This window comes from Coturnix japonica, chromosome 5 (assembly GCF_001577835.2).
Source record: "Coturnix japonica isolate 7356 chromosome 5, Coturnix japonica 2.1, whole genome shotgun sequence".
NCBI lineage: Eukaryota > Metazoa > Chordata > Aves > Galliformes > Phasianidae > Coturnix > Coturnix japonica.
The window spans coordinates 34,881,549-34,901,160 of NC_029520.1; the positions used below are offsets into that span (position 1 = coordinate 34,881,549).

General features: G+C 51.8%; 2 protein-coding genes across 3 annotated transcripts in view; one reads left to right on the plus strand and one right to left on the minus strand.

The window, feature by feature from the left end:
- Positions 1-578: 578 nt before the first annotated feature.
- TGFB3 (transforming growth factor beta 3) lies at positions 579-13,134 on the minus strand. Its single transcript, XM_015865149.2, has 7 exons — positions 12,692-13,134; positions 7,385-7,548; positions 5,900-6,029; positions 4,272-4,379; positions 3,302-3,473; positions 2,662-2,815; positions 579-1,743 (listed from the first exon to the last, which is right to left on the minus strand). The coding sequence occupies exons 1-7, from the start codon at positions 13,041-13,043 to the stop codon at positions 1,585-1,587; spliced, it is 1,239 nt and encodes a 412-aa protein (XP_015720635.1). The 5' UTR covers positions 13,044-13,134; the 3' UTR covers positions 579-1,584.
- Positions 13,135-14,931: 1,797 nt separating this feature from the next.
- The window catches only part of IFT43 (intraflagellar transport 43), a 39,392-nt gene continuing 34,711 nt past the window's right edge, over positions 14,932-19,612 (plus strand). Inside the window, exons 1-3 of one of the 2 annotated variants that reach the window (XM_015865156.2) lie at positions 14,932-15,043; positions 15,208-15,294; positions 19,434-19,463. In XM_015865156.2, coding sequence (XP_015720642.1) covers positions 15,002-15,043; positions 15,208-15,294; positions 19,434-19,463 — 159 coding nt within the window. In that variant the 5' untranslated portion in view covers positions 14,932-15,001. The remainder of the gene's footprint in view (positions 15,044-15,207; positions 15,295-19,433; positions 19,464-19,612) is intronic. The other variant, XM_015865157.2, reaches the window with a different exon arrangement.

Consider the following 19,612-nt stretch of genomic DNA (forward strand, 5'->3'; position numbering starts at 1 on the left):
AACATTAAGTAGTTGTGGTTGCAGGAGAGGCAGCCTCTGGGTCTCATCTGACATGCAAGCAAGTACTCAAAGTTTGTAATTTTCAGAGTATCTGCGGCCGAAAAAAGCACACTTTACAAAACAGTGTGTTGGTTACTTGCCAGGGCCACATCTGTGAGCATTTTATGTGTATGAAGCGTTCATGGTAAATGTGAGGGGGCTGGCCTTTGTGTACGAGTCTGTACTGGCAGAACTTAGATATTCCAGTGAATGTATGATTTTTGTCAGCTGTGACAACTGCAGCGCCCTGATTATTTCAACAGCACTCTTGGAAATACGTTGTGATTGAGGGGAGCTTTATATAAACCTATCAAAATCAGACGCCAGAGGTGACGCGTCTGTCGGAGGGACGTGAGAAGGGCACACCCACAGCAGACGCTGTTTGAAGGTACAAAGGAATTTCCATTCTGAGCTCTCTGGCTGACCTAAATTCTGCCCGTTTCCTTGAAGAGATACTCAGGAAAAGATTCTAAAGTAACCAAGTATTGCCACAGTAGAAGCAGTTTACAAACAAAAAACCATCCAACCCTTCAACAGCGTCATTGTGGGGAGAGGAGAAAAAAAAAAGACCATCTTCCCCCCAAAATATTTATTTTTTTACAATGTTTTTGAGATTAATATTATTTTTTTTAAAGTCTTGGCAGGTGAGGCTGGGGCCACATTGAGATCACAAACCACAACAGACAAAGGTCCTCAGGGTGTTATCAATTCATGAGTGAATGGCTCCAAAATCCAGGTACCCCCAGATAGCGCTCCTGCCCTGACCCACAAACCATCTTTCAGCAACTCCAGAAAGGGAAAAGAGCTGAATAGAAACATCAGTCCTCCTAAAAAAGGACTCAGCACCCTCTTTGCTTGCCTTTGCCCACCCTCAGCAGGCTGAATGGGAGCCCTGCAGTTTGCATTTGGAAACCAATAGCCAGGATCTGCCAACTGAAGTTTCAGGTCTGTCAGAAACACAACTATAGATACAGGCCTCCTGGATCACAGTTCTGAGGAACGTAAGTCTGTGTGTCTCTCTGAGCATCTCTTCTCTGAGCAGCTTCTCTTCTTGGTGCATTTTCTTTCTCTAAAGAAACTTCTAGGATTTTCTCCTGCAGGAGGGAAAGCCTTCATAGTTCTTCAGGCCAGTGGGGAGGGCAGAGGTCCCAAGGGAGCTACAGCAAGAAGGGGAACACTGCCCCATTTCCAATCCCTCCTTTTAACTGCTCTTTCTAATCCTTTGCCTTCCCAGTTCGACTACCCCAAAATTCAAATACACAGCAGTTCCTTCACTGTCCTTCTCTTCTGCATCAACTGTCCAGTCATTTTGGAGTGTGGCCTTTATGTTGCCAGAGCAGCTCCCAGAGGGAACGCAACACCAGCAACAAGACCGAGAAATGTTCCAGAAGAGATTCCCAAGGGCTGCCAGACCCAAAGCCACAGGGTTTAGCACTCGGCCCTGTGCATGCATAGTCTCTGACCCCCAGTTCCTTTTGTGCTAGCCTTGGAGCAGAATGGGTGCTGACAGTTTCTCTCTAGGCTTTGGGCAGCCCAGGGTGCCTTTCAGCTGCACTTGCAGGATTTCACCACCATATTGGAGAGCTGCTCCACTTTGGGTGTCCTCCCAACATAGTACAAGATGGTCAGTGGCTCCAGGTCCTGTGGGACGCAGCAGGGTGAAGCAGATGCCTCAGGGTTCAGGGTGTTGTACAAGCCCAGCACCTGTGGAAACAAATGTAAATGTGGTGACAAAGTCAGGAATCCATTTAAGTTGGTCGAGAACAGGAAGGTACTGCAAGCAAACATGTCTCCAGGTATGTGGACTGCGCTCATCGGGGGCATTTCCCTGATGTGACTAATATTCTTATCATGGCCTGCTCCTGCCCAGGCCTGATCCAGAGCCTTTTGCTTTTTAATCGTAGCAATGTAGACTGGCTGATGCCTAAGGGTGGAAGAAGTACAAGTAGTTCACTCCCTTAATCTCTAATTTGGTACAGCGGATTGTGCCACTTCTGCTTGTAAGAAGGCAGGGTGTAACCAGCCTGGGGCTGCGTTGTCTTTGGTTCCATTACAGAAACCAGAACAAAGAAAATCAATGCTGCTTATTTCAACCAACATCTCTAGATAGTGCTGGATGGATGCCTGTCCTTTCGAGTAGCCACAGTTCCCTCCCAGCTTTGAACTGTCCAATGCTTTCTTTCTCCACTCCATCCCCCACATCATTACACTGTAATGCAGGAGCCGGGACAGTGTCCTGTGGGACCCTGTTGGCTTCATTCTCCCAGCTGGCCCCAACCCACAGACAACTGTACACTCCAGCCATGTAACCACCATGAAAGAGCTGACATGTGTCTTCCCAGAGCTGGCTGCTCTTCAGTGGTACCCTAAGTCCTGATGTTTCCCCATCTCATACAAGAGACAGCATCCTCTTCCTCAACATTTGCCTGGAAGCATGGACTCAGTACTGACTCCATAGGAAGACCGTTTCTCCCTGCTAAACTACTTAGACTCTTTGCTGCACTTTCCTTGTAGTTTTTTGCAGGTATTGATCTAAACTGCTCCTGCTACTTTGAAGAGCCCAAATGCCATCAGACTGAGGGAGGTGCTGACAGGGCCACAAGGATAATATGCTGGATGTACCGTGCTGTGAGTGGTGTCTGCACTGCGGAGGTACGGACATGGACCCGAACAGAAGTTGGCAAAGTAGCCTTTAGGCTCATGGACCCATTTCCAGCCCAGGTCCTGTCGGAAGTCGATGTAAAGAGGACGCACACAGCAGTTCTCCTCCAGGTTCCTGAAACACAGAATGGACATGAAGTGAATCTAAAGAGGGATCTTTTATGTGCTTGCATAAAGCAGCTTCCAGAGCAGAAGAACCAGGACCAGTATTGCCCGGTGGGATGTGGTATTCACCTGCACTGGGTGCACAGGAATGGCAGAACCTGGCAGAAGCTGGCAGGCCAGCAGCCTGGCACTGCATGCACATGCTGCCAGGCTGTTCTGCCACGGGCCTGGTCCCTGCCCAGGCTGTACTGCACGAGGCTGATCACAAGCCTCCCGCTAGCCAGAAACTTGGCCAGAAGTGATTGCTGGGCCAGGCAGCATCCCCTTCTTGAAGGCTGCAAGGAGCACCAGCTGAGCTACACTGCTCACGTGGCCCCTGCAGAACCACAGTGAATTGCAGCCCCCTCGGTGGGCACTGCCTTGCCCAGTGATGTGAAGTCTCACCACTTTCCCACCTCAGGCATGGGACCCGGCCACTGGCAGGATTCTCACTTACCGGAAGCAGTAGTTGGTATCCAGGGCCCGCTTCTTTCTCTGGCCTCCCAGTGTTGGGCTCTCCAGGCGATGTGGGGGTAACATCATCAAGATGAGGTGGGGATTATGCAAGTCTTTCTGCTTCTTCAGGCGCCCCAAGTCCCCACGGCCATAGTCATCCTCACTGTCAATGCCTTCAGACAGAAACAGGATCCATGAAGAGGACATCAATATGGAAGTGAAGGATGCAACAAGACTTTTCAGTACACTTAACACTCTCTGCCTGCCCTGAACCAGGGCAAAAGAGACTCAGGCACCTCATGTACTCGCTCTGGGACTTCTTCCCTCCTAGGGAACTCTTTACTCCTGGTGCATCTGACTGCTGCAGGCCTGAAATAGAGGCCTGTGGGCCACCTGTTTTACCATTTGCAAACTGCTGGTGGGGCCATTAATCCATCCCACTTGCTGTTGGCTTCAGTCCCAGGACAAGCAAGAAGATGAATGGTCTAAAGAAGATGTCAGATCATTGGCACTCTGCAAAACAGCCTCAGAAATTGAGCCTGTGGGGGCCAGTGGCTGCAGCCCAGGGCTGCAAGCCAGGAGGTTCCTACATTTTAGGCCAGCCAAGCCACTGACTCTCTAGGCCACCTCATGCAGGATGCCTGACTTCCCCGTGTTTCAGTCACCCTAACTGGAAAGCAGAGCTGAGAATCCATCAAGCTGAGCTTCCCGGAGAGACTCTGAAATACAAAGCTATTCCTTTTGCAGAAATGCACGCAAACCCCATCCAGACTGCACTTCTCTCTCACTTCCAACCTAGGTACGAAGTGGGTGTACTTGTAAGATCAACATGCAAGCCCAGCACTGTGTGTGCTTTAAGACAAATGTTATGAGGGGCAAAATCCTCAAATAAGCAAGGGAAGATCTATTTGTTTTTTCACACACTCCTGGCTTTCCTTCCAGTAGCTTCCCCAAGCCCAGCTCTTCATCACCTTTGAATTTGATCTCCAAGACCTCATGTAAATTCTCCAAGATGTCCCCATTGGGCTGAAAAGTATGGCAAGGGCAGTGTATGCTGATTTCCAGGCCAAGGTTGGACTCTGCAAAAAAGGACAGGACTCTGAGAAACAGTCTTCCTCAGCTGGAACAGCTCCCGCTACAGCAAATCTCCACAGGGGGCACGTGCTGTGCTGCGACCCCCAAACTAGGGACCAGTCTCACAGTGAAGGATGCTCACTTTGGGAAACAGGAGCTGACTTAGAAAGGAGAATGGGAAGCAGAATCTTGTGGCTTCACTTGTGCCAAAAACCAGGCATGCTCTTGCTAAAGGGACCTTCCTGGGCAGGTGAGAAAGGTGCTTCTGATTACATTTTTTGGCTATTTGGCATCCAAAAGCACTTGTGAACCTTGAGGAGTTCCACTAGAAAGTAACTATTTTGCCAGGTTGGTCTGTGGTGCGTATCTGTACTGAATCAAATCTGCCACCCTCAGTACCTGTCTACTATCTGGCTTCTGGTTAGTGTCTGGAGGAGAGATCTGAAAGTGAGTGAATTGGATACGGACAAGTAATTTCACTGGAAGCATTTTTCTCAGCAGCTGCAGCCTCCTGTTTTGTTAACTGCTAGTGGACTCACTCGCAGACTTTCCAGAGGCAAGTCTATTTTCATAATAACTTCCTGGACCCATCACGCTGTGTGGGCCAGACCCACGGAACATACAGCTCTTGTGAAAGCTCCTTTTCTATGTGGTGTCATGAATTAAAACATCTGGCTCCCTGGGGCACTGACAAGGTGCCTAGCACCTTTTTTCCTAAGCACCATATCTGATGTCTGTCAACTAGCGTGTGCCTGCCCAGAGCTCACCGCAGTTCCAGCACTGAACCCCAGCCATAAGGACACAACCGGGATTGCTTCAAAAAGGAGGAGCCTACGGGCTCACAGCTTACCCCTCCAGGGAGCGGCTGCTTGCCAGTGCCTGCATTCCAGTTTTCAGTGGCACCTAACTTCTATCTGAGGCCAACGCAGCGGTGAGTCACAGTGCCTATGCTCCAGCTGTGAATGGGGTCAGTGTTCTTGCAGGGAGCTGCCCCTAACTATCTGTTGGGCTGCCCAGTGGTGGCAGAGGTATGTTCTGTCTAGGTGTGTCGGCCTCTGGTATTTCCTCACCTTTATACCTGCCAAGCTGTAAACAGCTAAAGAAATCAAGATCCTTGCTGTTTTTTTCCTAATAGATTTTCTCTGTCCCGTAAGAAAATTAAACCAGAGCAATCCTCATTTTCTGTGTATTACAAGTGACAGATCAGACCATCAGACAGATTCCCCTGGGCTCAGAATCAAAGAACCAAAAGAAGTTCCAGCGCCTCTCCCTGCAAACAATTCCCTCCTCCACAGAATGAGATCTTATTCTGAGTCAGCCCTCAGCGTTACACAGTGGGTAATTCAGGACAGAGCTAGGAAGGGAGCAAACGTTACACACTGAGGCAGCTCTCTGGGGGAAGGTTTGTTCTCAACCTAAACGAAGCCTCCCCCTCTTTAAGAGGAGCTCCTGAGAAGATACTCCTGAGAACACCCATCCACGTTTCCATGGATGCTGTCACACCCAGTCCCACTGTGACCCATACCTCTGTGCAGAAGCCACTCACGCACGGTCTCGGTGACATCAAAGGACAGCCACTCAGCGGAGCCCCTCGTCTGCACATTCCTGCCACTGAGGTAGCGCTGCTTTGCTATGTGCTCATCCGGCCGCAGGATCTGCGATAGAAGGAGCGGTAGAGAGTGAGCCAGTGCTGTGAGCTAGGAAGGAACAGCTCTGTGTCTTCCTCCTTACACAGCCCGCTACACACGAATTTGAAAGGTGAGTCCCAGCACGTGTGACACCGGGAATACCCTGGCACATTAGTGGGATGTGCTTCACAACCAACCTATTTATCCAGCCTATGTCTGGGTCCTGAGCAGCTCACCTCTCCCAATTCATCCTTGTTTCGGGGTGCATATTCACATTCTGAATATACCATCATATATATGGTGGTAGACCTAATGGGTGGTTTTATTTCTGTATTCACGTGTGCAATGTGGGCCTGAATTTCAGAGTGAAACAGCAGTAGGTAAATGAGCATCATATAGCCATGGGTCCCTTGTCCAACAAGTCTCTCCAGTCCTACAAAGTGCTATTTTCATGTGTCCTCCACACTTCAACATCAATCAAAGCACACCGGGGTGGATCAAGTTTGGAGAACTCACCCCCTGCTCTGACATCCCATTTGCAGACAGACACCAACAGCCTGTACAAAGTGCCCCTTGCTGCAGGACCCCTGGTTCATCCCACACTGCACTGAGCCTGTGGAGAAGCTTTGGGATTGTCTGTTAGCAATTGTTATCGTCTGTTAGCTGGAGAACTGCTCTGCCTTTGAAAGATGAATTCCAAGCAGACCTTAAGAGCTAACAGCTAAAGGGCAATTTTAGCTGCATTGTTACTGCATAGCAGAGAGACAGCAGCAGCCTGTGGGAATACAGTGCCAGGATGCACCATTAACTGTGTGATCCAGCACGGCCAGAGACCGCTTCCAAATCTGAACCAGACCTTATCTTGCCAGCGGACACCAAGAGTTCAAACCAAACTCCAGATGAGCACCTGCGCTAAAGGTGCCAGAAACTGTCCCTGCAGAACTGATGAAAGGAACACTGAAAGCAAGCATTTCTTTTCCAGTAAGTCTGAAAGTCAGAGAGCTCCACCCATTGGATTAGCACCAACTGCACTGTACTGTGACAGTCAGAGGAACAGCTCTGCCAAGGGACTTAGGCAGAAGGGTCAGGGCTTCTCTGCTGGTGAGAGGATCCTCTTCCAACCCCTTTGAGTATAGGAAAGAGCTGCATAATTCATTGTACTCACAACAGCTGGGCAGTGTGAGTGGGGAAAAGGACAGCACCACACTGAAACAGGAGAAAAATATGTCTGTATCACTGCTTACATGCTGAAAGAAGCATGGAGCGAAGTATGGAATCTCTTTTTCCTCTCACCTGTGGCCTTGCACCCACAAGCTGGGGCAGTCACTAGGGAGCCAAGCTGTTCTGGCTGAGGCAGTGAGGAAGGCGAGAAGAATACTCACCTGGAAGAGCTCAATGCGCTGCTCACTGCGCTTGGAGCTCGGGTTGGGCACACGCAGCACCCGGAACTCTGCTCGAAACAGGTTGGTGCTGTTCTTCTCTGCTGAGGACACGTTAAAGCGGAACACATTGGAGGTGACACCTTTTGGGCAAATGCCCAACTCATCTAGGAGAAAAAAAGAGGGAAAGGCTAAGGATTTCATGCCAGAAGTGACTGAGAAACAGCTTCCAGCTAAACATGTCACCACCTTTGCGTTTGGTTGTCTGGCTAAAGAGATGGCAGGAGAAATTAACTCTAATTTGCTCTACATTGGAATGTTTTGAAAATCTTCTCACTACTGACACCATTATTTCAATGCTACAAGCCAGAGAATCGGTGGAGATCAATCACAGTATTCTTAATTCTGTCTCTTCCAACTCATCAAATGTTGATAATGCTTGTAAGTTTCCTGCATTTGTCAAAGCAACCCCAACCAACACAAGGGACAACCTCCTTTGTTCCTTGTGGGGCCCATTCCCAATAACTGTGATGGTGTAACTCTGTGCTCATTCTGGAGATGTGAAGCCACACAGAAAGTGATCTTATTACAGGAGACGATGTCAAGGTCTGTAATGAAAGCCAGAGAATTGTCCACAGAGTTTGGTAAGGCACTAAAACAGGTTGCCCAGAGATGTGGTGGATGTCCCATCCCTAGAGACAGTCAAGAACAGGCTGGATTGGCCTCTGAGCAACATGATTGAGCTGCAGGTGTCCCTGCTTATTGGACTAGATGGCCTCTAAGGGCCCCTTCCACATCCAATGACTCTATGATAGGTATGAGGTGCAGAAGACATCTCAGGAGCAGTGACTCTCCAGGGCATACTAAAGGAACTGAGTTCTAAGGTCAGTTCTCATTCATGACTTGGAGGAGGAATTCATGGTTAGTACTTGATACAGAGTTCTTTGGGGACAGAGGCTGCTGTGCAGCCTACAGAGATCAGACACATGAGCAGGAAATAGCACAGCAAGGCTCTGCCTGGATGCGTGCCTGCTTAGCAGAAAAATCCACTTCACAAGTGCCCAACAAGAGTGCGAGTAAAAATCACAATGTTTCCCCAAGAGAAAATGAGCATCTCTTCATTGGGACCATTTTGGTCCCATGGAAAAAGCAGTGATCCCTGCTGCTCCTCTCCTGTTGACCTCCCTTGGCCTTCAAGGCTGTAGCATCATTAAGGCTTAAAGGCTTCCTGCAGGCAAGGCACAGCAACTCCTGCTCTACACCCACGTGCAGATCTGTTTGCAGTCCTGCAGAGCCTCTCATATGACCTCTGGCTGTTCTCCAAGGTAACACGAGGCTCTCGTGTCAGCTGAGATCTGTGGGGTTTTGTTGTTGTTGTGTTTTTAATTAAATAATAAAACCACACACACAAAAATCACTTGTTTTTTTTTCCTAAGCCACAGTTCCAGCCTGTGATAAATAGGCTGGAAGACCTGGCAACCTTGAAATTGTGTTCTTGGAGCTGGCCCCTGTCTTCAAAACACCGGTGTCCCACAGAAATGAGTTCTGTAGATGGGCTGGTGGTGGAACAGTGTCTAAGAACACAGGCTCATTTCCCATGCCAAATTCTTCTTTGAGCAACAGTGATTCACTTCTGGAGTCATCTTGATGAAGCTCAAGGTCTTCCTCCTGTGCTACACTCAGCCTTAGCAAGCAGGAGCCTGCCAGTTTACAAATGTGTGTTCTTATGGACAGAAAGTTTTACTCAAATCAGCTAATGACCAGGTGCTCACTTTGAAACTTGTTTTGAGGCTTTTTGCCATACCTACTATTGAATGGAACAGCTTTTCCACCTGTGAACATCTCTGCCTGCTGTTAAGATGGGGATTTTTGCAGCCCCAGGAGACCAGACCCAGCGCAGCCACCAGCTGGCATATTCAGCCCAGCAGCCCTACAGCACAGAGAGCACTGAGCTGTGAGAGGACACCCACCATGGGGACTCCACCACTGTGACGGGTTTTGTGCCACAGATAAGCACAGACCAGCAAGCTCTGATCTCATTATGTACCCGAGGGCATCTTTCTAGATGAAGTCCAATGCTGCAAAGGTTCTGTTAGACCTAGGTGGATCCTGTATTTTAATATCCCCTTAAGCAGTTTTGTAATGCTTGCCCTATTAATAGGGCTGTTAACAGCCTGCCCTTCCATTTCTGAGCCAACTGCTTGTCCGTGAGGGGATGTCCCACCAATCATCACAAGCGCCTCCAGATCAGACCAGTGGCCAGCCTATCCACAGTCCATTTACAACATTGGTACTTTATCTGATAATCTATTTAGAGACTGTAAACCTGGTCCAAACCTGGTCCTACAGCACAGTGTAGATGAGAGAGAATCATTTACGGTTTGTCAGCTTCTTAAATGTTTTGGCTCAGTGAGGCAGCTAATAATGCTAATAAGAGATGGATGACCGTCTTCTGTATTCTCTTGCTATCTCTGCAATGCCTCCTACCTACTTCTGATGGTGTTCTGGGGACCTTCCTAGTTAAGTCAACAAGGGAACAAGCTCCCTGTGATGGAGGAGATGGAGCTGCTGTTTCGTTCTGACCATTACAATGTTGGAGCCTGCCTCTCACAGCCAGACGACCAGAATACAGACCTAAGTCCCAAAAGATTTCTGCTTTTTGAGCAAAATTCTTAAGAGGTCAGAGGTGTGCACAGCTAAGTGATGTTTTCAGGGGACTCGGTCTAGTCCCAGCTCAGGGCACTTTAATCACACCAGGATCTGGAATTGCCCAGATACCAGCAAAGAACAAAGCCCAGAAGCAATATTCCTGCAAGCTCCTCCAATACACAACACCCAGTGTCTGTAATGAAGCCAAGAGAAGGAAATCTGTGCCACCCGTGTACCTACAGCAGTCTGCCTGACATGACAGGCTGTATCTTCATCATCAGACCCTGCTATGACTGTGGAGCCCAGCCAGCCACTGAGCTGCTGACGGAACAGATAATGGGACCAGCACTGCCTTGGAGTGGAGGATGGGACATGAGGAGCATGTTCTCTGGGGACTCCCCTCTTCCTATCACTGCTCTCAGGGAGATGCAGGTTCTCCACGTGCCACCAATCCCACATGGCCGCTGATCCTGGCAGGCCTCGAAACAGCTGCCTGCTGCCTGCTTGGAGTTTGATGTCAGGGAAGGGCTGCAGGCCAGTATCACCTCACTCCGTGCTACACCACTGCTACCGAAAGGTGCTTAATGTCAAAGCTGTGTAACTCAGGAGGAAAAACAGATCCTTCTGGAACCTTGCAGACAGCAGGTTTGTAGGGAAAGCACTCTTGGCCCAAAGACCCACTGCTTTAATGGTCTCCTCTCTTACGCTGGCTTGGGAGATGGCAAAGTTTTCTTCTGGAAGGCAAAGCCACTTGCAGGATCGCTGCAGGAGCTTCCCGTACTTGAATCTAACCACCATGAGTTTTAGGAGCTCCCTGAAGTGAGCGAGAGCTACTCTGAGAAAACATTCCTTGTAAATCAGCGTGTCCCAGAGGCACGGCAGGAAGAGGATTCCCTGAATCACCCGGCAGCCCAGACTGGGGACAGAGACCGGCTCCTGGAAGTCCTTCCTTCCTCGAAGGACTGGGCTCTCCCTGCTGCTATTTTTGCTCCTCAGCTTTCCTCACTGTTAGGCCTTAAGTTTTGGAGAAATCTAAGTTCTCTGAGCCAACAAACTGCTTGACTAATACTCTGGAGCTAGAACAGTTCGTGCACGCGTGCACATTTCGAACTCATCTGTATCATCCTCAGTTCCCTCAATGGAGCCGTCCTCCCCTTCCCCCTCAGAGGAGCCTGGCTTTGGCTCCAGCTGCTCTGAGATCACCACCTGGCACAGTGACAGAGCCATGGGAAAGTTGAACATCAGCCACTTCTGAAGACACGGGGCCAAACGCAGCCATGGTGTATGCGATGAAACTCCCCAGGTCTGAAGGAGAGTGCCTCGCAACACCACGGCCTGCCTGGGGCTGGCCTCTGTAACCCACACTCCCCACTTCTCTGGGCAGAGGGGCTGCCTAGAGTGCGGTCTCAGCACGACACAGGCTCACTGCTCAGCACCTTGCTGTGGCACCACAGCACTCATTCATTTCCATAGGCACAGCGAGCTTACCCTGCATGTGGTGGCTGAGCCCGCACCGGTTTACTCACAGCCATGTCACCCACTGCACCCTCTCCTGCCTCAAGCTCTTCTCAGACCCCGTTTCACCTCACAACTCCTCACACACATCTTTTCTTCACTCTCCTTCACCCAAACCCATTCCTCTGTGTTCACAACCCACCACTGTGCCTTCCAGTTTCCTCCTTCAAAGCCCACCAGCTCACACCGCATCAGTGTTATTTTGCACAGATGTGTATTTATAGAATTTCACAACACTTTGGTGGCTCAAAAATGTTGAAATACGGGAAAGCCGTGAACACTCCATGCATTTTCTGTTCCTCGAGTCTGGGTGCCTCCTGAACTGCGAGCTAATCGTATAACCATATGGAGAGCAGTCTGCTAGAGATTAAGGGAAATTTGTTGCATTACCACATCGCAGCTCTGATTCCAGCTCATCATATGTCAAGATTAACATAAACCTGGCAGAGGAGCCGCATTCTGGGGCTGCCTGCACCAAGTCCCGGCTCCACCCCGGGGCTGCCGGCGCCGAAATCGCGTCCCCGGCACGGCACACCATCACAAGGGGACAGCCCGGAGGGTGGTGTGACTGCACGCCCTCCAACACCTTCCCATCCGAAGAGATCCTGAGCGCGGACGGAAGGGATTGCTAGTGCCTACATCTGCTCCGCATCTGCGATCTACTTGGGGTTCGCGTCTGCTCGCCCTCTGACTTCCCATCTGCATCCGCTCAGCTCCCGCACCTGAATCCGCTTAGCGCCCGCATCTGGCCCCGCTCATGTGTCCTGCACCTGCTCCACATCTGTCCGCCTCCTCAGCGCCCGCGCTCCTCGGGGCGTCCCAGCTCATCCCAGCTCTGCACCTGCTCGGTGCCCCCGCCGCCCATGATCCCCCACCGCTACCGGAGCGACGCGCTCCACGCGGGCGCCGCTCACCCGGCGCCTCCGCCTTCCCGGAGCGGGGCACGCCGGGCTCCGAGAGGTGCGGGCTCGGGCCGCCCGCTTCTCACCCGGCGGAGCCCCGCTCCCTGCGAGCCCCGCACGCCGCGCTCAGCCCCGCAGCCGCCCCCCCCCCCTTCCCGCAGCGCGACGCCGGCGCTCCGGACGCTCCCCGCAGCTCCCCGCTTCCCCCGGCCTCCCCTCCGGGTGCGGCGCGCCGGGCGCTTACTGTGCTCGGGGAGGCCCTGGATCATGTCAAATTTATGGATCTCTTTGGCATAGTACTCGGACTCGGTGTTCTCCTGAGAGCAGCTCTCCTCCTTCTCCTCCTCCATCTCCTCCAGCAGCTCGCGGGTGCTGTTGTAGAGCGCGAGGATCTGGTAGGGCACGTGTGCCGGCCCCACGCTCTCCGGGGGGCTGGTGAGCCGCAGTTTGCTCAGGATCTGCCCCCGGATGGCCTCCACCCGCTTCTTCTTGATGTGCTCGAGGTCCAAGGTGGTGCAGGAGGACAGCGCGAGGCTCACGGTGGCGAAGCTCAGCAGCGAGAGCAGCACCAGAGCCCTTTGCGCGCACATCTTCATGTGCGAGGGGGCGGCGGCGGAGCCCCCGGGGAGAGCCCCCCGGGCGGCGGCGAGCGGCGGGCGCGGGGCCCCGGGCGGCGCTTCGGCGGCGGCGGCCTCCCCAGATCCCGCGGGCTGGGGCTTGGCGCGGAGGCGCATGAACTCACCGCGCCGAGCGCGACTCACGACTTCCAGGAAGAGCTGGCAGCGCTCCGCCGGGGGAAGCGGCCGGCGCCGTGCCTCGCCGCGCCGCGCTCCTGCCCCATGCGCCGCCCCGCGCCCCGCGGAGCCGGGAGCGCCCCGCCGCGCCGAGCCAACGCGCTCCTCAGCAGCAGCAGCAGCAGCAGCAGCAGCAGCGGGCCGGGCCGCTCCGCCGCCGCGAGGGGAGCGCGGCGCCCGCCCGTGTCGCTGCACCATTCATGCCCCCGCCGCGCCCCGCCGCCCTACATCGCCGCGCCGCCCGCGGGCTCCGCCGGCCGAGCGCAGCGCCGCGCCCCGGCCCCGGCTGCACACTGCCCCGCCGCACTGCGAGCCGCTGAAATTTTATACCTCCCTCCCATGACGTGCCCGGGACGGGGCTGCAGGGGGAGGGAGCTCCAAGCCCGGCCTTCGCCCGCGGCGCCGAGCTGATCGCTTCAGCAGGCGCGCGCCGATCGCCGCCCTCCGCCTCCTCCTCCTCCGCCTTGCCCCGCACGGACGGCAGCGCCGTGCCCCGCTCCCCGGCCTGGGCCCCTCCGACGTGGCCTCCGAGGCCTCCGCGGCGGCGGCGCACGGGCGCCCCCCTCTGGCGGCGGGCGGACGCGGGAGCGGGCCCTTCGCGGTGGTCCGCCGCTCCGCCCCTTTCCAGCGGCGAGATCGCGTTAAAAGCGGCAAAAATACCCCGAATAGTTTCCCGATGCGGTTTCTTTCCGAGGGAGGGGCCGGGGGCCGGCGGGGCGGGCGGCCCTGGAGGCGGTGGTGGGCGCTCCCGGGTGCCTCGGGGCCCCGCGCTGGCGGCTCGCACAGGGGTCGGGGCAGCCGCCGCCGCAGGCTGCGGGCTTTGTCTCCGCTGCCCTCCTTCCGCAGCCGGTGCTGCCCGGCCCTCCGAGAGCTCGGGTTGCCCCAGGGATGCTGAAGGGCGGCCCGACGTCCTTGTGGACAGTGTGGGTGCCTGGGGAGATACGTATCCAGAAACACAGGCCCTGGTTGGGAGTGTGTCTGGGGGGATCCGCTGCTGCTGGGCTCCCTGCTCAAGCTGCGGCTGCCAGGTGTGGAAGAGGCTCTGTGGGGTCCATAGGGTGGCTGGGAGCATTGCATTCCAGGGGTCACATCATATTGGAGGCCACGCTGACCAGCAGTGCTGATGGCTCTGTGCTGCTGCAGCCCACTTGCTGCAGTGCCACGCGGTGAGTTATTGGCCAGTGCAGAGATAGCGATGGGAACTGAGAGCTGATGAGGGCGGCTCCCCATGGGCTGGGCCAGGGTGCAGGTGTCAGTACGGATTTTGGCACACTGCAATGGATGTGTGAATGATATTGGCTGCTTCCCCAAAGCTGGGAGCTGTGTCCTGTCGCAGGGGCATGGCAGCTGTCCCTTGCTGTGGCAGCTATATGCTGTGCTTCCCTGCGGCAGTACAACGCCTGCAGTCCCATGTGAGGCCAGGAGCCCAGCTAGCTGCCCTGCAGCACCCCAACTAAGGCAGCCGTTGTAATCTCCCACTGAGTGACTGTGGGTTCCCAGCGAAGCGGGGAGCAGCAGAATGAGGGGTGATGGCTGCTCAAGCTAACGAGGATGGCTGGGGGCTGCCAGAGAAAGCGGAACAATGCGGCAAATAGGCAGAGCACCGGCGGCCGAGACCTTGTTTAACTCGCGGAGCTCGCACGGAGCCCAGCCGCAGCCGCGCTACCGGCAGGGCCGGGCCGCTGCGGGGCGGGTCCCGGTGCCGGTTGCTAGGGACGCGGGGCGGGCCGTGTGCCGGAAGCGGCGGCGGATGGAGGCGGATGGAGGCTGAGGAGCTGGCGGAGGTTCCCCGCCGTGTTGGGGTGAGCGGGCCCGGGGTGCTGCTCACAGCGTGCTGGGCGGGCGGTGCTCGCGTTCCCCTCCGTCTCTCCCGCGGCTGTGGCCGCCGTTCTGCGGGTCTGCCTGAAGCTGTTCATGTCGGTAACCGCGCGCCCTTGGCTCCTTTGCGTTTCTCCCTGTGCCACAGGTGCCCAGGATGGGCCGGCGGGCTCGCCAGGACCTCTTCTCTCGTGAGAGTCTCAGCGGGAAGGACTCCTCTGCGTCCGCGGGAGAGGTGGGTGTCCCCTCCGGAGATCCCGGCTGTGTCCCGCTCTGAAGCTTGTTGGTGTGTCCCGAGATTCGTTCCCTCGTTACCCTTCGAAGTTCACCCTTAGAGCTGGGCCCACGAGGCCTCCCTGCCCCTTCCCCGGTGCTGCCTTTGGCACCACGTGTAGGCCTCACACAGCTGTGAAATGGGGCTCTGGTTCCTCACGGTGAGGTGTGGAGTAGTAACAAGCAGACTGGGACCTCTTCCTCCTGTCCATGCATATCTTACCATACATACATGCAGGGTTATTGTTGTGTTACCAGTGTGTCGCCACCCGTGTTAACAAGGCAGGATACAGGTAAGCAGATGGGCCTGGGCCTTCTGTGTTAGGAGCAGCTGCTCTGTGTTGTGAGGGAACTCTCACATTGCATTGAGTTACTTTGTCCCACTCATCTGTCCCTAAGTATTGGGGGATTTGTTTCCTTTGAGTCCCTGCTGTGTTTTTGAAAGCACACTGTTACAGGTTCTCTTACAATTACACCTAATATCTTTGTTTTCCTTTCCCCCCACTCTGGAGGAAGTGTGCTCCTTTTTTTTTTACCTTGATCAGCATGACAGAGAATTGGCTCTCCCAACTTACATGTTCTCCCCATGGGTATGCTGGGAGGTCAAGAGGGATTCCGGGAGGGCATTTGTGGAAGGAAAGGCCCATACTAAGAACAGACCTAAACTCCATAGGGTTCATTCTCTTTGTACCACTGCTTCTCTGCCACCCTAGGAAGAAAATGAGTGCTCTGGTTTCTGGAGTTAAATCACTTTCTACTGGCAAATCAAACCAACTCTTTTTTGGCACTGCTGTGTATACTGGAGAATGAAGAAGAACATTTACAGTAAGGGGAATAATTGATACTTGCCAAGATCTCTCTCATCCAGTTGAGGTTGGGCACCCATCTGTGTCTGTCTCACATGACTAGCAGCACTAGAAAGGCCTGACAGAAGATGGTAGGTCTTTGTAAAGCAAATGGAGCTTTTTATGCATTTATTTTGGTAATTTAAAAAACCAAAGTAACAATGGGACCCATAGGTAAAGGAAGTCTTAGAAGCCAGCTGAAGGGGCAAGTGGGTGTTAACATCGGTTTGCTTGCAGATGAGGGTGGCTCACTCTAATTGTTCTCACACCACAATTAGCTGTCCTTCGTTATGGACTGATTTCCTGCTTGGAAAAGGATGGAGAGCTGATAGGGCTACAGCTGACAGATTGTAACTTGCTGTGGTTGTGCTCAGTATTACTTAGGTCACAGCCATTATAACAGCTGTGTAGAGATCATAAAGGTTCCAATCCTTGGCCATCTGTGGAGAAGAATAAGAAATGGAATCTTCTAACTGAAGGCAGTGAGCTTTTCAGCAGCAGAAGGGTGAGGCCTTCCACACCTTAAGCAGTTCAAATATGTTATTACTGGATCTTAAGAACCAGGAAGAAAACTGTGTCATTAGTCTCCCTTTGGACAGTTCTTTCTTTGCTGTTAACTGAAAACATTGGAGCTACTGGAGAAGAGACAAAATACACTGTAACATCAGCCTTTTCCTTTGTTCTGGAATTGGAAGCCTTTCATACGTGGCCATGGTTGATAAGAAAAAGAGCATCTAATAGAACTAATCTTGTGTTTTCCTTTACCCTGGGCTGGCAACCACATTCTACTTTTCTGGAAGCTTGGCTTGTCTCAGAAGTGTGGGGTCAGCTGTTACAGTGGGTGTCTCATTCAGCACACTGGTCATCTTGAAATCTCTTCAAGGAGCATTACTAAAAGAAACTACAAAACAAAAACAACAACAAAAAATGACCCACTGTGTATATATATGACTGTGGTGGAGGAGTTCCCTTGTAATTAATTTCAGCCCAGCAGATTTTATTCCTGTTAGTGATTTTGAAGACAGAGGTTTGTCCCAAACCTTTGCTGTACTGACACTTTTGTGGGAAGTTTTCCATTAGGGATAGTGACTCCTTGAAGTCCTTGGTAGTACCTCAGGGTTTTAGGACTGTTTTAAGAGTCATCTTGATTTTCGTTAGTTTATTTTAATGTTTGTGTCAGCCTACCCAGCCTCCACTCAGCTCAAACCTGTGATGTGAACACCTCACTTATCCTCACGTTCTGGTCCTTTCTTGATGCTGATAACCACCCTGGATGTGTTTTAGAGTCAGAACAGCTTGCTTGAAGGAAAGCAGAAAGTACTTGTCTGTCCCATGTTTCAGCTTTTGGACTTATTACAAGGAAATCACTTTGTGGAGTGAACAACTCATTTAGCATAATTAAGATGGTCTTCATTTTGAAGCCAACAGACAAATCTTCTGACTCGGAGTGTAGATCTTATCAGGTTGCAACTGGTCTCTTGTTGACCTGGACTCTGTCTTCAAAAAGAAACTTCAGACTCTGGTACATCTCATCAACTCTCTCCTTTCACAAATGTGTCTTGGAAACCTGTTCCCTAGGACATAACTGCAGTCTCTTGTAGCCCACTGTGCATCTTGTGCCCACAAGCTCTATAAAGCAGCATGATGTCTTAGTATTTTTTGTATGCCTGTTGTGTGTGTGTGTGTTGTTTGCTTTTCAACAATAAATTCCTGAACTGTAGTAGTCTCTCTGATTCCTCTGGCCAAATCTGTGTTTGATAGCTCCTGTGCCTCTGTGAAATTATCTGCATTACCTTCAACTTCAGAAACCTGAAGAGCTCAGTAAGGGTCATAAAGCTGACAGTCTGCCATCTAACATGCAGAGCATTCCTGCCTTTTCAGAAGTACAAGTACCAACAAACAACAGTGCAGCTGTATCCTATTTCAAGAGGCAAGAATGAACATGATTATTTGCTGTAATTGGTGCAGTCAGCATCTTCCTGCAACGATGGTTGTGCGTGTTCCTGGCCTTTAGAGCTCCTTGGCAAATTAGCAGGCACTTCTTGAGCACCCAGGGGAATATGCTGTAAATGGGAATTCCTAGAGATAAATCTGCTTGCTGCATGCCAGAACTCTGCATTTCAAACATTCATTTTCAGAAGGGTAATATATATCCATTTTCCACTGGGAGACCTTTCCCATCCCCTGGCTTTCTGTGTCACTTTTTACTCATCTTGATGCTGTCGGGTTTCTGCCAAAACGGGACAGACTCGAGCTGGTTGTGTTATTTGTGCAAAGGGAGGAGCAGATGATATAATGAGATCTGTTGAAGATCTTTGTTCTCGCGTTCTACCAGGTCTTCTGGATGCTGGTCTAAAGTAAAAGTCAGCTCTTTTTCCTGGATCTGCCATTGCTGTGTCCAGCTGTCTGAATGCTGGCATGGTGATATTCGCCAAAATAAACTATTCAGCCAGGTTTAGAGCTCTTAAGGAGATTGATTTGGAAAGCTGAGTGGAAAAGCCTTCTGTATGAATATCTCAGCATTTTTTTTTTCCCCTTTTCTGTGTCTCAGCAGGGGTGGGCTATTTGTTGTTCTGTAAGAAATCAGTATGCAAAAATATTTTTGTGTTCTTCTGCTTGCACAGTCAGTTTTCTCTTGGGATACCTATAGTTTCTCCCTGAATTATCCTGTTGTTTCTTGGATTGCATAGAGATTACTGGGTTCTTAAATTGCCTTCTCCTTGCATTTGATGCCCAACAACTGGTTGTTACTGTGCTTTTTTTTCTGGCAGTGTTTGTCAGAAAGATTCTCAGCCAGTTCACAAGTTTCACAAGTGATTAGCAGGCTGCTTTATGTAGTTATTCATCTGCCTCATAACTAAGCTGTTCCCTTCTGCAGTAGGGTTAACTAAAGTTCATATACTTATGCAATGCTATTGTCAGCAAGGGCTATCTCAAGCTGACTTCTACAGCTACCACTACCAGTGGAGAATCTAACTTTGCTCAGCATCTCCCAGAAAAGGGGTACAGCCAGCTATGGTAAATAGCTTTGCAGTTAAACAGGTATGCTCTGTGGTATCACAGTTTGCATATGCATAAATGACTGTGGATATGACACCTTACAGTAGTCAGATCTAACTTTGCACTTTGCTCAAGTGAAAGGTTGCACAGCATATGCTGCAGGACAGTTCATATCAATCTTCAAGCTGTTTTGTTCAGAGTGACATAGCTTTTCCTTTTAACTTCTTTCTCTCCTTTTCCCTCCTTATTCTCCCAGGATGAAGACCCTGAGGAAATGGTTGACCATGTAAGACTAGAAGCTTTCTAGGTAGACGCTGGCTTCTCTGAAAGGGACTAGTAAGGCTAACCGATTGATTGGCTTGGGCCCATGGTGGGCAGGACTCTACTGCTAGAGAGTAAAACTAAATCATGCCTGAGATGTAGTACCTCTCCTGC